Genomic DNA, 14,738 nt, shown 5'->3' with positions numbered 1-14,738 from the left:
GGAGAATGAGAGGGAGAGAATCCCATGCAAGCTCCATGCTCAGCATGGAGTTCAACATGGGGCTCGACCTCACAACCCTGAGATCATGACCTCAGCTGAGAGCTCAAGAATTAGATGCTCAACCAACTGAGCCACCCAGGCACCCCAACAGAGAGGTTTTTAATTACTTCTTGATGCCCCTGTTTTCTTAGGTTCTTGACTTCCCATGATCGTAGGTCAATCTCCATTTCTTAGTACACATGCATCTATTATAATAGCCTTGCCTAAGAGAAGTGCAACCTTCCTCCAAACCCACAGTGTTCTTGTTCTCTGATGCATTAAATCAATGAAAAACTACGATTTCCACTGTGGATTACATTGAGAATTATTTCTGCTGCTGCTTTGATAGGTAGTCAATACACTGGGAAGGAGGTGAATTGTGGCAACATTTGATTTCAAATGAAGAAGTGAGTTATAAATTAGATGTGAGCATAATTACTAGATAGTTTTGTTGTGCTTAAACTGTAAGGAAATTATTAAAGAGGTACTATGCCAGGTTTTGTAATGGTATGGTTGTAATTCTACAAAAAATAATTGTGCAAAACTAAGGTAAAAATTAATTGCTAGTCTTAATAATCTAGACAATAAAACACTAAAATTATTAATTTTAGTAATTGCATTTTCTCAAAAACTCAAAGACATTAATTTTTTATTGGTAAACTAATGTTTAAATTTGAAATTTCTACTATATTTTGCCTTGTTGATGACCACCTAAGTGCAAGGATAAATAACATATATGAAGATAAGTTACAAAGCAAATTCTATAAATACTATATAAGGAGAGGGATAACAGAAACTAAACAATGGTCAGTAGGTCAAAATCTGAATTAAGGTAAATTATGGTTAAGCAACTAATTCACAGATGCAGAGTGTATCTAATGTCAAACTAACCTCCTAACATAATGGTGTGGCAGACACTTGCTAGTTGTTCATCAAACCATCACCTTTCTCCAGCCTTTTCTGAGATTAGGTGTGGCCATGGAATTGAATTCTAGTTCGTGGAACTTGTCAGCAATGTTATCACCACCTGCAGGTCTGGCACAGAACACCACTCGTGAGCAAATCTATCTCGGGTCTCCTAGCTACTGTCTGGATGTTAATGCCCAAGGCAACTCTGGAAATCATGTGTTGATGATGGCTGAGCCTCGATTTTTCTGGGTCTTGGACTGAGTGAGTAGACAGTCCTCTGCCCTTCCACGTGTGCAAGAAATAAAATTCTATTGTGGTAAGCCACTGAAATCTCTGGTATTACCCATTTCATTTATTAAGAGTTCTATATCACATGTATTTTAATGTTCACAATCCATCTACACACTTCATTAAAACTGATACAATGAAATGTTTTTTTGTTGTTGTTTTTTTTTTTTTTTTTTAGAAAGAGAGAGAGAGATCACAGGTAGGCAGAGAGGCAGGCAGAGAGAGGGGGAAGCAGGGTCCCAGCTGAGCAGAGAGCCCGACATGGGGCTCGATCCCAGAACCCTGAGATCATGACCTGGGCCGAAGGCAGAGGCTTAACCTACTGAGCCACCCAGGCGCCCCAACAATGAAATGTTTTGAGCGTAATGACACCAATCCATCTGCTTTTCTCTAACTGCACACAAGGATCTAATAAATAAGTACATTGTGAAGCAATGTAATTGAGAAGTTCTGAAGAATGGAAGACTATTAGAGTCACCAGTGTACTGAAATAAGATAAACTCAGTGAAATTAAGTTTATTCCAGGAAAGAAGTCAGAAGGAAAGAAGTCATGTTTTATTTTTGTTTTTTTGACAGACAGAGATCACAAGTAGGCAAAGAGGCAGGCAGAGAGTGGTGGTGGTGGCAGGGGGGGTGGGGGGGAAGCAGGCTCCCTGCTGAGCAGAGAGTCCGATGCGGGGCTCAATCCCAAGACCCTGGGATCATGACCTGAGCTGAAGGCAGAGGCTTTAACCCACTGAGCCACCCAGGTGCCCCAGAAGTCATGTTTTTAAAAACACACAAAAATATTTCTATTACAGATTTGAAAAGCCAAGTTAATTTGAGAGAGAGAGCTTCCAAGGTAAAACATGGTAAGGTAAGAACTATGTGGTAGAAAGCTAATATTTTTAGGTTTTAAAATCTCAATAAGTACTCTGCTTTTAAGGATAGATTAAGGGCCTTGACTGCCTCGTCCTATCAAATGATTCCCTTGTCTTCAAAAAGCACAGGAAAGATTGATCTGGACAATATTCCCACAGACTATAGCACTTCCAGGCCTCTTGGTAAATATCTGTTTGGCATCCAACTTTTCCTGTCCTCAAAGATCAAGGTTAAGATCCTGTAAGCATTGGAAAAATATTAGAAAGCAGTTACAGTTGCAAAATGAGCACAAAATTTGGGAAAAAGCAGACAGCTGGTTAAGGCTTAAGTCTACTTCTTGGCACCAACTCATCTCTAGTGTGCCAATGACAAAATGTCTCCTATAGAAAGTTAACTCTCCCCAGTCAACACAAATCAAGTCCATTGACTCAGGCATCCCATCATGAAGAGTTTTAACATCAACTAGATTTATTCAGAGAATGAGCTGGCTTACATGTAGAATTTGACTGCTTCACATTTAATGGTTATATTAGCCAGGACTCTCCAGAAAAACAGAACCGATAGGATCTATACAGATATTTAAGAGGAGATTTATTATAGGAATTAGCTCAAAAGGTTATGGAAGCTGAGAAGTCTCCCGATCTGCCTGCCATATGCAAGCTGGAGAACCTGGAAAGCCAAAGGCATAATTCAGTCAGAGACTGACAGCCCAAGAACCAGGAGTTCTGGTCTCCAAGGGCAGGAAAAGATGTGTCTCAACTCAAGAAAAGAGAGAAAATTACCCCTTCCTCTTCTTTTTCTATTTGGCCCTCAATGGACTGGATGATGCCTGTTCACATTGGGGAAGGAGGATCTTCTTTACTCAGTCTACTGAATCAAATGCTAATCTCCTCCAGAAACACCCTCACAGACACATCCAGAAATTATATGTATTCACTATATGTGTTCTCCTTTTAGCCCGCACAAAACTCCATACAAGCTCCCCTTAGCCCACACAAAACTAACCATCACGATGATGGACTAGGTTTTAAGGGTTTTGCTTTCTTGATAAAGATGATAAACTTTTCTTTGATGATAAAAATTTTTTGATGATAAAATTGTTAGCATCATCTCTCTCTCTCTCCCTAGTTTTTAGACAAACAGCCATAGCAGCCCTGAGCACCTCCTGACCATCTTATTTCCGGCAGTGATTTTTCTGATAATAAACGGAACCAATGCCATGCATTCTTCTTGTTAATAGAATTGCAACTCTATGGTATAGTAAGATTTGCCTCTAGATATTTTCCTGCTGTAGTTTTATATAACATTTTAATATTTAACCTTTTTGCTTAGAGATTGTCAGTTTGAAATCCTATTACTGTGGTACATACTTTTCTAATTAGAAAGGATCTTTGTGATAAGTTTGTGTTTATGTTGATAGTGCCGTTTAAACTTTATACTGTAGCCAAGGAAACAATATGATAATGATGCTCAAAATGAATCTTAACAGTTTGCTAGAGTTAAATTTTCCAACTCACATTCAGGCAAAGTATACTTTTCAAAAAAACCCCACCATATCACAGTTACATTTTCTATTTAGAACTACTATGCACATGTTTGGCTTATCTACTCCATGGGGGTAAAAAAAAAAAAACAAAAAAAAACCTCTTGGAAAAAGTGGCATTATTTTTATTAGGTAGGGGAGTGTGTGTGTGTGTGTGTGTGTGTGGTATTTATTTATTTATTGTAATATAATTATTGTATAATTTACTTAATGGGTTTTAGCTTGAGTTTTTGAAAGGTATCATGACTATAAGCAAATTGATAGGAAAGTGGATAACAATGAATTAAAGGTTACTGGCAGCCCGAGACACTGTTTATCTCTTTTGAGGTAGACAGAATTCAAATTGCCTTCATTAGCTGAGCAATATGCTGTGGAAAATGAGCTAGGTGCTTATCAAGAGGCTCTTTCATTTGCATTTTTGCTAAATTATCAAGCTGCTCTGTTTTCTAGGTGCTTAAGAGCTGTGAATAGGAAAGAAAGAAAATTTTTCAGTTAAGTAAGCTTGGGGGCATTTGAGGACTAAAGAAAAGAAGTTTATCAATGAAGATGTCAGAATTATTCCTTGGATATATGTGATACAAAAAGATAATCTTATAGACAGTTAGGATCTAGGATGTACAAAGGCATTAATTCTCCCTACATTCACCAGCAACACAGCAAAGCTAGAGGCTGTTCTTTTGATAAATGATCAATACTTCAGCATGACACCACCCTAGCTGCCCTGCTGTTGCTAGTTAAAAGTCTGAATTTCAATTAAGCAGTAAATCTTTATGGTATTACATCTTGAGCAGACAGTTAACTTCTCTCTAATCCCCTACGATTCTGAAATACTATGATTTTGTAGTCATTTTCCTTAAGCTCACTCAAAAGAAAAAATGTGTATATGTGATCAGTAAAAAAAAAAAATCTTCTTCCAAATAAAACACTAATTATTAAGTAATTTGTTTTGTCTTAATAGAATGCCTACATACAAAATTATTATATTTCTATAGTGTAAATTGAGAGGCAAATGCATTAATACATAATCTGAGTCAAAAGTCCATTGACATGCTTTTGTATCTTTAGCTCATTATGTTCTATTTCAATTTTATTCCACATATATATTCCTTGGAAAACCTCTTAAGTTGTGCAAAAACCCAGAAGCATTCATAACAGCAATTACACTTAAATCAGCGTAAACATTCTAATCTCCTGTCATCTCAAATATTCCTATAGATTTTTTCTTAAAGCTTTTTATTTTCAAAAAGTATTTCTTGATACCTAAAAAAATGCAGCTAATAAAGGATATATCTAAAAAATGTGTGCAGCTTTCTTAAGGATTTCAATATTTTAAGAGAAAATATAGGCCATTTGATAGGCACCATCACCAAATTAACAAGACTTCAAAGCTCCAGATTTATAGTAGCCTTAACAACTGGGTCTATTATTAGGATAAAATACAATTTTGGAATTGTAATTACTAGAATAAAAAAAATTTCTCTGTTTAGAATTTTAGAAGAAGTCTTCCCAGAAGCAAATACAATTTTGCCTCAATCAGCAAAATTCTACCATTAGAAGTGCTATTCTTCTCAATCATTTAGAATGCAAACATTTATATTAACAACTCAATTGAAGATGTCTGAACTTGTTCATTAGAATACTTGTGTAATTTTGATAAAAACAAGATAGGGGCAGCTGGGGTTGCTCAGTTGGTTGAGCATCTGACTCTTGATCTCAGCTCAGGTCTTTGGATCAGAGTTTGTGTCATGAGTTTGAGCCTCATATTGGGTGTGGAGCACACTTAATAAAAAAAAAATTTAGAAGTAAGATAAACACAGTTAATTTTTAAATGATTTATGTATCAAACCAGTGTGGGCCTACTATTACATTGCAAATATTTTATTATTGGATGCTCAGGCATAGCCTAGGTTAAACATTCCTGAATAGAAAGCATGTCTACTTGCAATGTCCCAGCCTTACAATACAACATCCAGAGTGAGAATAGGTATATAGCATGGTAGAGGCTTCTTGAGCTAATGATCAGTTAGCCAGGAATTGAATGCCGCCTGCTCAACTTCAAAGTTTGGCTTTCATTACCCTACTATACAGTGAAATCTCCCAGCATACTTGCCATTGTCTCCAAATCAGTTCTTAAGAATGAAGTCATAAGTTCATAGTCAATATACCTAGTAAGAACAATGCAAAAGGCCATTTTATTGTATATTAGATATTTTATTTTCTTTTGGAAAACAGGAACAGGTATTTATTATATTTTCTTTCTTTGAAAACTGATGTTATTTTAAATTTAATTCAACTTACTTCATTCTATCCATATGTTTGAACTCTGTGCTTTCTCAAAATGCAAGGCTATTAGACTAATTCAACTAACTAAACTTTCTGATGAACTAACATAGCTTAATTTAATGGCTGAGTTTAACTCATCAAGGAGGAATTAAGAGTTTTATTAGCTGATTAGCTGTCATTACAACAATGCATGCTGTATTTTCAACAACATTCTACTACAGTGAGGAAGAAAAATATTTAAGTCTTGATTACAAGAATTGTAAGAGGTGGATAGTTAGGAATCTTCTAACTCTAGGATCTCATAATTATGTGAATTTTTTTTAAACATAAAATTGAAGTATGGATTGTTGTGTAGGAAGAAACACATGCTTCTTATGTGAAATAACTATTCTTTCAGTTATCGAATTTTTTAAAATTTATTTTTGCATATCAGAATAATTATAAAGATTAAAAATCTGACAGATTTGTTGGAATAGATTTGCAAAAAGTTGTTTTTTGAATAAAAATAAAGAAAGATATAATATAAAGTTATAAATTATGTAGTCATATCATACTGGGAGACCAAGAAAATGGAAATAAGGATGAAAGGAGCAAAATTTTGCAAACTAGAAAGGTGATAACAGAAAAGAAAAGAAAAGGAAGATGGCAGAAGCTACATCACAAATGTTAAGCAGGTTAAGTTTCAAGTGGAAACACTGCAATATGGTGTAGAAAAAAATGGCAGAATTTCCTTAAGCATGTTCCATGACTTAAAATACTATGAAGTCTTTTAAATGCCATTTTATAGAAAACAAAATTCACTTTATTTACAGAACACAGTGTAAAGTTCTAATTCCTAGGCACAGACCACACAAAAAACTAGCAATGTCTACTGGCAGTGACATACAAATTCTTGTTCTAAAATGTTATGGAAAAGCTTCATATCATGTTTTATCATTTTAAAAGCAAATTTGGAACCAACACCTTAAAAGTTTTTAAATTAGTAAATCACCTGGGCATTCCAAAAATAGAAATAAAAACAGAACAATCTGCAATGAAAAAAAGCTATGCACTTACCATCATGATTAGGATTTCCTAGTGTCCATGGCTCATCTGAGTCAAAATGAGTGTCTCCCCCAATTCCTGGTCCAGGGAAGTAGGCATGTGCCAAAAACCCTCCCTCTCCATCAAAGGGAGAACTGTCTCCATGAAAACCAGAGGCGAAAATGATGGTTATATCCACATCGCGTTTGCCATTTTCCAATTCGCTGTAAGGAACTTCTTCAAATGTCAGAGGAGTTACATTCTGCCACACATCAAAGGCACGGCGAATAGCTTTGCGGGTTTCAGGGTCTCCTACTTTGGGAGTTACATTCTTTATACTGAAATTTAGAGAAGAGAATAAGAAGTATGGCTTTTTAATATTCCATCCGACTTACTACAGATAGGCTTTTTACAGATTTTGATCTATTCAGTTGAGTAAAACACCGGAAAAACAGCCTTACATAAATAGGGAAGAAATTAATCAATGCCTCATGTCTTTATATCTAGGTTTCACCACCTGGGGTCATTTAATTCTCAAGAGAATAGTATTCCTCTGGCAAGGCTATAAATAGAAGTTCTCTGCAGAATGGGTTAACAGTAGGGTAACTGGATCAATCAGTCACTTTGCCTCCTGAACAAAAGAAAGGCAGCTTTGCCAAATGATCAAACAGGTGCAACAGTCTCGAGCTGAAACTAAAAATTCAATTTCTTTCTTGTTATCATTACTTTTAGGGGCCACTTCCAAACAATGTCCTTGTGTTATTCTTTATTGATGAATACCAATTTGGCAGACAAGAAGTTATTTCTTAGTTTTCATAGAAAAGGTTAATTACATTTTCTTATATTCTATTGTTTTCTTATGATATATTTAATTCTTTCTACTTATAAAAAGCAATGTGAGCAAGTGGATTTTTAGTACAAAAATTTTAAATTATATGAATTTAAAGAAGTGACTAGGACATTATTTATTTAGTTTACTTTTCTTGAGGCTAATATCAAATGGATACTTCAACCTGAAGAATCTTACAACCATGAATCCATATATTTACATTAAAAAAATCTTAATACATAAAAGACAGTATAATATCAGTAATAAAAGAGAACTGAAAGTAATAAAAGAGAACTGGAAGCTAAACAATTTACAGTAATGGAGTAGTAGTTAAATTACGGTGTCTCTATCACATATCAAAATATAAATAGGACTCAAGATTATTTTTTGTCACTTAAGGCTATTTAGTAGTATAGAAAAAATTTAAGATATGCTTTCCAGTATAAAAATAATAGGCAAATTATATTTTTAGCCCACTTGTAGCTATGTCTCAATAATTACAAATGTTAGGCAGGTACCATACTGAAATAATAATATTGGTGTTAACTGAGCATTTACTATGAGCCACGCAAGCATTTTACAATAGGAAACTTAAAAGGAAATTTCCAGTGGTTTTTCAACTTAAACATTCTGACTCAAGAATCCATTGTTGTACAGTCTAAGCTAGGCCACATATTTAAAACAAGGTTTTCACTATTTTCTAATACATATCTCCATTGATTATTTGATGGTAACTATCATGCATTGTATATAAAGAAAATGAAGAAGCAAATCAGGTGGAAATGGGGTGGGGGCAGGGAGTGTTCTAGGAAGGAGAAATGACAAGTGAAAGGCCTTGAACTTGGACACATGCTTTTAGCAAGTTCCAAGAACAGTGAGGTGGCCACAGCTGAGGCCAGAAATGTAGCAAAAAATCAGATACTGGCCACTGTAAGGAGTCTGACTTTTGTTCCAAGAGAGAGGGGAAGAACTGGAGCATCATGAGCTAAGTGACATAGGACTTGAACTTTTTAAATAAATGACTGAGCATTGCATGGAAAATATATTGAAGTGAAGTAGGAGTTGAAGCAGGGAGACCTACTGGGAACTCTTGCAAAACTTTAGGTGAGGGATGACAGCGGGGGGACTACCAGTAGAGATACAGAAAAGCAGACCGATTTTAGATAAATTTTGAGCATACACCTGCCAAGGTGTACTGATGGTTGGACAAAGGCTGTGGGAGAAAAGGAGGTGCCAAGGAAGACACCATATTTTCTGAACTGAGCCAAAGGACGGACAGAATAAAATAAGTCAAACCTGTTCAAGGAGAATGTTATACAGTATTTTGTTATTGTTGTTTTACTTGTTTGGTTTAATTTCATGTGTTCCAGCGTGATGCTCTGAACTCTATTTTGAGAAAGGGTAAATTTCTATATTGAGACATCTGGTGAGGCTTCTGTCTGGCTAGCCTCTGAAGTTCCTCTCTGTGGCTGAAGAGCATTCAGATTAATGTTGTAACTTTGAATTTTGTCTAAATTAATTTTCCCAGTAGTCTTCTACTTTACTCCCACCGTGCAGGAAGACCCTCATTAGTGGGGAAGTATTTTTATGACACATTTGAAAGAATAGTACATAATGGCTACTGTTCTAGGTGCATAAGAGATACAGCTGCGAGTAAGGCTCTGCTCTTGTAAAACATTTTAGTGATAAGAGATACACACGCACACAAAAACCCAACCACATCAAAAAGATAATTACAGATGGCAATAAGTAAGGGTGAGAAAGTGAGGTGAGTAGATGATAAATGGGATTTCAATGACAAAAGGAGCCACACATGCTTAACAAGCACTAGTTTCTAGCCAGAAGGAAGAGTGAGCAGCCCACACACACTTGGCCAGTTCAAAGAATGGGAGTGCTCAGTGAATTGGTGTAAAACAAACACTCAGGACAGTGGTTTGAGAGTAAGGACAACTGGCAGGAAGTGAGTTATCTTCCATGAAAGGAAACCACTGGCGAGTTTTAAGCAGACAAGTATCCTGGTATTATTCTAGTTTACAAAGATTACTATTTCTGATGAAAAATGATTAAGGAGACAAGCATGGAAGCAATGAAACATTTTGGAAGTTCAAGCAAGAGAAGACAGAGACATGTCCCAGAGTGGTAGGCAGGGAGACATGAAGAGCTGGATCATTTCAGTGTGTGTTCTGAGGGTATTATTAAAGGGAATTGGTATTATTCAATGTGTAATGAAGAAGTTATTTTGTTTTAAAATAAAAGCTAATCTTAAAAAAAATCATTAGTATGATATATATATATAAGTATATAATGGTTCTGAGAAAAATGAAGCAACATAATAAAGAATAATAAATGTGGGGGCGCCTAGGTGGTTAAGCATCAGACTCTTGATTTTGGCTCAGGTCATGATCTCAGGGTCCTGTGATCAAGCCCATGTCGGGGCTTGGTGCTTAGTACAGAGTCTTCTTGTCCCTCTCTTTCTGCTCCTCCCTCTGCTTCTCCCCCAGCTCATGTTCTCTCTCTCTCTCTCTCAAATAAATAAATGAAATCTTTAAAAAAAAAATCCAAAAAATCATTTGGATTTGTAAATACATCATGGTGTTTTTCAAAGCTATGCCCCGATTAACTTCGGTTAATCAAAGTTTATACTTATATATTTAAGTTATATACTTTGGTTAAGTATATAAGTATACTTAACCACAGTATTTGTGATGTCATTAGTAAATAAAGACACATAATGGGTGTCTGGGTGGCACAGTCCATTAAGCTTCCAATCCTTTTCAGCTCCAGGTCATGATCTCAGGGTCCTGATCTCAGCGTTGTCAGATCAAGCCCCACCTGGGGCTCCTCACTCAGCACAGAGTCTGCTTAAGATGTTTTCCTCCTCTCTGCTCCTCCCCACCATCTTCTCGCTCATTCACTCTCTCTCAAATAAATAAATAAATCTTTAAAAGATACATGAGTGTACTTTGATACATGAATGTACAGAGTTCTGAATGAAGTACAAAGAACTAATTTGGGAATTTTTATGCCATTAAGATGTATTCTGTATTTACTAATAATTGAAATAATAAGGGGAACAGAGCTATCATATGGTATAAAGAATAATAGGACTGCTATTCTTAGTAGTTCTAATACATAATGCACAAAGTTATTAATATATATACTTGTAGAACAAAAAATGCTATAAAATGAATAAAAGGAAGTTTGTTTCAAAAATTTAATAGAACTAATTTTAAAATGTTTTCACTTTGCTTTTCTGTAAACAGAGTAGTTAGAGTGAACATATTTTTCATTCTAATAAGACAACTGATTTCATTTTTGAAGACTTTATCAGGTTTTTTTCATTATACCATTTCACCGATTCTTTTTTAAACTTCCATGTTGCTAAATTTTGGAACTTTTACCTAAAAAAATTAACAAATGTTAATTTGCCTTATACAATCCTACATAATAATCCATGCCTTATACAATCCTACATAATAAAGCTGATCAAGTGGAAATTTTTTGACCTTTTTATCATCAGAACTACTAGTAGTGAGGGCAAGGTATGTCACTTGACTTGTAAGATAACTATGTAAAGTCAGAATTCCCTAGCTTCAGCTGTACTGAATCCTTACCAATTCATTTAATAACAATTCTACATACTAGTCATGCAGTATTTCCCCTTTAACTTTTTCAGAGAGTAATAAATCTTTCCCAAAGTTAGAGCATTATTTTATCTCTAATATGAAAGTAAGAAAAAAACCTAAATATTTTGATATTTGTATTGTATATTAAAAGTTAAAAGAAGCTTGTACTCTGCCTTATAATTCTCAGTAGAAACATACACATCTCAATAAGTGAGATGTTAAGTTTACTATGCTGCTTCTAGGATAATTTTTAAAAGTGTAAGAATTTGACATTCAGAGAAACAGTAAATTTTGAAGGAATGAGACCTTTACTAAAAAAACTCCACTGAAATATGTATGTGTTTTCTTTATTGATGACACTGGAGGAATTATTTTGCTTCATTAGTTCTGTAAAACAGAAGAACGTAAAATGTAAAATATCACACATTTGTTCATTTGGACAGATGTTATAGGAAATGTGAAATAAGACCATTGCAATAGGTTTTGTCCTTTCAAATGAAGTAAACTCTAATTAGTTACTCTAGTGACATAGTAAATATTACCCTATGCCTAATATTACTGTGGAAAGTCGGATTCTCTAGTTACAACATCACTGGATCTATAGCAATTTATTTAATAACAACTCTATATATTAACAATGACTATTTGCTTTCTGAATTTTGACAGAGTGATAAATCTTTTCCAAAGTTAGGGTAATGTTTTATCTCTAATTTTGAAGGAAGTACTAAAAAAACTGAATACTTGAGCATCTAGTTAAGATCCAGAAGTTGTATATATACTTGTGTCAAAATTATTTTGGTATGGTCAAGAGTAAATACCCTTTAGTCAATTCAACAGACAAAAATTAGTTGTCCAAAAAAGCATACTAACATTTTATGAAAAATGACTGGCAACTAAATGGAACTTACTGTAACTAGGAAAATAGAAAATTGCTAAGAGTATAATAGAGTAAAAATAATAAGCTATATAGATATTTTCAGATCCATATCCAGAATCTATTACAATATTCTATCAAGAGAGAACTAAATAGACTAATATATTTTCATTCATACTATGTTTGTATGGCTTCACTTTTCTTTTTTGTACAAGACATGGTCGGAGAATAGAGATTGAATATGGAGTCTCTTTCTCTAGAAAAGCTTACATTAAATATTTTGCGATTTCACAAGGTGCTAGTTTTCCAGGTAAGGCAGACTAAAGTGCATACTATTTTGGGTTTTATTTTTATTTTTTTTTAAAGATTTTTATTCATTTATTTGTCAGAGAGAGAGAGAGCACAAGCAGGGGGAGCAGCAGAGGGAGAAGCAGGCTCCCAGTTGAGTAAGGAGCCCAACAAGGGACTGGATCCCAAGATCTTGGGTTCATGACCTGAGCCGAAGGCAGACGTTTAACCCACTGAGCCACCCAGGTATCCCAACTCTGCATATATTATTAAAGTAAAATAATAACTTCTGGTGTGTATCCTCAGAGTCACAAACATTCACAAAAATTCACAAACATTCACAAACAAACATTCACTAAAAATCAAGGTTAGCTAAAGGAGAATTTACTAGGAAAATCAATACCAGTTAATATAATATAACATACTATTATCACATTAATTAATACTATTGTTAATAAAATAAACTATTAGTTTTAAGTTATTATAAAATAAAATAATTTTAAGTTATATAAAACTATTAATTTTAATATTAATTAAATATTAAAATATTTTAATTTTTAAAAATATTAATTTTAATAAAATAAACTATTAACACTATTGTTAATAAAACTCAATTTAAAAAACAGATGCATCTGGCACTTTAAGTACATATTCCATGAGACACTTACTACATAAAATACTATTTTGGAATTTAGATTTTATAAAGAAAAAAAATTTAGCTAAGCTTATTTTATATAATACTTAATAAATGGGGAATAAAGATATATTTGCTAAAAATGAGCTTACGCATTACATTCCTATTATTGTTTTGAATAAAGTTTAAACAGAGCCTACAAAGAATTCATTAACTTATTCAAAAGCTATTTAATTAGGGCATAATACACAGCAGCACTCTACTAGGTTCTAGGGAACGTAAAATGTATATGGTCTCTGATGTAATGAAGTTCCTGTAAGGTCCTGAAGAAACATATAATGTACTATTTTTTAATTATTTTATTTATTTATATGACAGAGAAAGAGAGAGAGAGAGAGAGTGAGAGACAGAGAACACAAGCAGGGGGGAGCAGGAGAGGGAGAAGTAGACTCCCCATGGAGCAAGGAGAGTCCGATGCAGGACTCGATCCCAGGAACCTGGAATCATGACCTGAGCTGAAGGCAGCCGCTTAACTGACTCAGCCATCCAGGCACCCCACAATATACTATTTTGTAATTATTCACACACCTGTCTCCCACATTCGACTATATTTCCTATGAGAGTGGGGACCTTGCTTAACTCATCTACTTCCAGTGCTGTCACATAATGCTGTTCAATAACCGTTTATTGAATGTACAACATCTAATTACCCAAGAAGCAAAATTTGCCAAAAGAAAAATTGATCATAAAGATTCAATTAAGAGGGTGCCTGGGTGGCTCAGATGGTTATGCATCTGCCTTTAGCTCAGGTCATGATCTTCAGTTCCTGGGATGAGCCCCACATTGGGGGTTGCAGCTCAGTAGGGAGTCTGCTTCTCCCTCTCTCTTTGCCTATCACCCTGCTTGTGCTTTCTCTCTCTCTCTCTCAAATGAATAAACAAAATCTTAAAAAAGAAAAAAAAAGATTCAATTAAGAGATGAATGGCTACCAATACTTACACTATAACTATTACCAGCATGTAAATGATGTATCAGCCAGTGTTATATATACCCCTAACAGTACTTAAATGATTCTTCTGGTACAACCTCAGAAGTTCCCATTTCCAGGCATCAAGCACTGAGGTCATTAAGGTGGATGGCATCGCAGCCTAGACATTCCCTCCAAATGGAATCATTATAAAAGGTTCCTTCCAATTCCACCTTTTAAAGATAGGAAGAGATTTTAAAATTATATAATCTAACTTTCCAACCATTCCACAAATGGTCCCTAATTTCCTTGACAAGTGAATAGACTGCTTGGTTTATATGCTTCCAACAATGAAGACTTATAGGATGAATAATTTAATTTTCCAATAGCTCAAAATATTAGGTTCTTCTGAAAGCCTTTAAGTATTTGAACATAACTGGAAATTTCTCCTTTAAATATTTTTTCCATCATGTTGAGAATCCTTGGCTCTAATTTTGAGCCCTTTTTCATGCAGACTGTTTGTAAGATCTCTTAGCATTTTGATTTCTTTTAGAGGTGCACTTTAATTTGCCAA

The 14,738-nt window shown here is 34.6% G+C and overlaps 1 protein-coding gene across 1 annotated transcript in view; it reads right to left on the bottom strand.

Annotated features, from left to right (window-relative positions):
• Positions 1-14,738, bottom strand: part of LOC111146675 (matrix metallopeptidase 16) — a 282,832-nt gene that overhangs the window by 108,840 nt on the left and 159,254 nt on the right. The window contains exon 4 of the mRNA XM_022502329.1: positions 6,980-7,284. Coding sequence (XP_022358037.1) covers positions 6,980-7,284 — 305 coding nt within the window. The remainder of the gene's footprint in view (positions 1-6,979; positions 7,285-14,738) is intronic.

This window comes from Enhydra lutris, unplaced genomic scaffold (genome assembly GCF_002288905.1).
Source record: "Enhydra lutris kenyoni isolate GAN:26980312 unplaced genomic scaffold, ASM228890v2 scaffoldscaffold14, whole genome shotgun sequence".
Taxonomy (NCBI): domain Eukaryota; kingdom Metazoa; phylum Chordata; class Mammalia; order Carnivora; family Mustelidae; genus Enhydra; species Enhydra lutris.
This window is presented reverse-complemented; position numbering and strand designations above follow the sequence as displayed.